This window comes from Aspergillus caelatus (assembly GCF_009193585.1).
Source record: "Aspergillus caelatus strain CBS 763.97 unplaced genomic scaffold BDV27scaffold_160, whole genome shotgun sequence".
NCBI classification, from domain to species: domain Eukaryota; kingdom Fungi; phylum Ascomycota; class Eurotiomycetes; order Eurotiales; family Aspergillaceae; genus Aspergillus; species Aspergillus caelatus.
The window spans coordinates 1-1,343 of record NW_022475423.1 but is presented as its reverse complement, the minus strand read 5'-3'; the positions used below and the strand labels follow the sequence as shown (position 1 = coordinate 1,343).

The following is a 1,343-nucleotide window of genomic DNA, read 5'->3' as shown; positions in this document are numbered from 1 at the left end:
TCGACGCACACTAGTCTCACCGACGACTACTAGCAGTAGCTGACATGGTATGATATATATCAGGTGGATGGGGAGACCAAAAATTCCCTCTTTGCGTGGGTCACGGTAAGTGCTATTCTTCTCGGCATCATGAAGCCTATTAACGAGATTACCTCCGGTAGAAATCATTGGCAGAGCGATTCGCGTCGGACCGAAAGTCACATTGATCCAAGAAGGCCAGCGCGTCGGTGTTGGCGCCCAGTCATACTCCTGCGGCGAGTGCAAGCAATGCAAGAACGACAACGAGACCTACTGCCCCGTCCTCATGATGGATACCTACGGCTCTGAGTGGCCTGAGACTGGCATCGTTAGCCAAGGTGGGTACTCATCGCACGTGCGCACTCACGAACACTGGGTATTTCCTATTCCCGAACAACTTGAATCCAACCTTGTCGCCCCCATGCTATGTGCCGGCCTGACCGCATATTCGCCGCTGGTTCGTAACGGCGCCGGGCCTGGCAAGAAGGTGGGAATTGTGGGGCTGGGTGGAATCGGTCACTTTGGCATCATGTTTGCCAAAGCCCTTGGAGCAGAAACCTGGGCCATTTCCCGGTCTCGCGCCAAGGAGGCGGATGCACGAAAGTTGGGAGCGGATGGATACATTGCTACCGCGGAAGAAGGTTGGGAGAAGGATCACTTGTGCTCGTTTGATCTGATCATCAACTGCGCCAGCTCTTCCCAAGGCTTTGATCTGGCCAAATACTTGTCCCTCATGGACGTCCATGGTCGCTGGATTAGCGTCGGACTTCCTGAGGAAGATGGTCAGATCATCAAGGCACAGAACCTGATCGCGAATGGAGTCTTGATTGGGGCTAGCCACTTGGGTAGCCGGCGGGAAATGTTGGATATGCTCAACTTGGCAGCAGAGAAAGGTCTACGGGGATGGGTCGAGGAGCTGCAGATTGGTGAGGAGGGACTCAAGGAAGCCATGGTCCGAATGAAGAAGGGAGATGTTCATTACCGTTTCACGATGACCGGGTACGACAAGGTGTTCGCTTGAGCTGAGGCGAAGGTTGTAAAGTATGATAGAGTTACGAAAGAAGAATACCAAAAATTATGACTTTTTTCTTAAAGGAGATAGTAGAAGAGAAGGAGGGGAAACACTCGTCTGTGTATAAATTTGGAGGTGGGGGTTAGAAGTAATTATAATCATTCCTCAAGGTCCTTACTACTTCAACGGTCCTCAGCCTGACCTTCTTCTTCTTCTTCTTCTTCTTCTCTTAAGGTCCTTTCTGACTTATGGAGGAAATCGATATTATTTTGGTTTATTTTATCTACTTTCTTCTAAGGCTTTTTTTTTTTTT

At 49.9% G+C, this 1,343-nt stretch overlaps 1 protein-coding gene across 1 annotated transcript in view; it reads left to right on the top strand.

The window, feature by feature from the left end:
• The window catches only part of BDV27DRAFT_24718 (NAD(P)-dependent alcohol dehydrogenase), a 1,497-nt gene extending 391 nt beyond the window's left edge, over positions 1 to 1,106 (top strand). The window contains exons 4-5 of the mRNA XM_032076122.1: positions 64 to 105; positions 162 to 1,106. Coding sequence (XP_031924905.1) covers positions 64 to 105; positions 162 to 1,039 — 920 coding nt within the window. The 3' untranslated portion in view covers positions 1,040 to 1,106. The remainder of the gene's footprint in view (positions 1 to 63; positions 106 to 161) is intronic.
• The last annotated feature ends 237 nt before the right edge of the window (positions 1,107 to 1,343 follow it).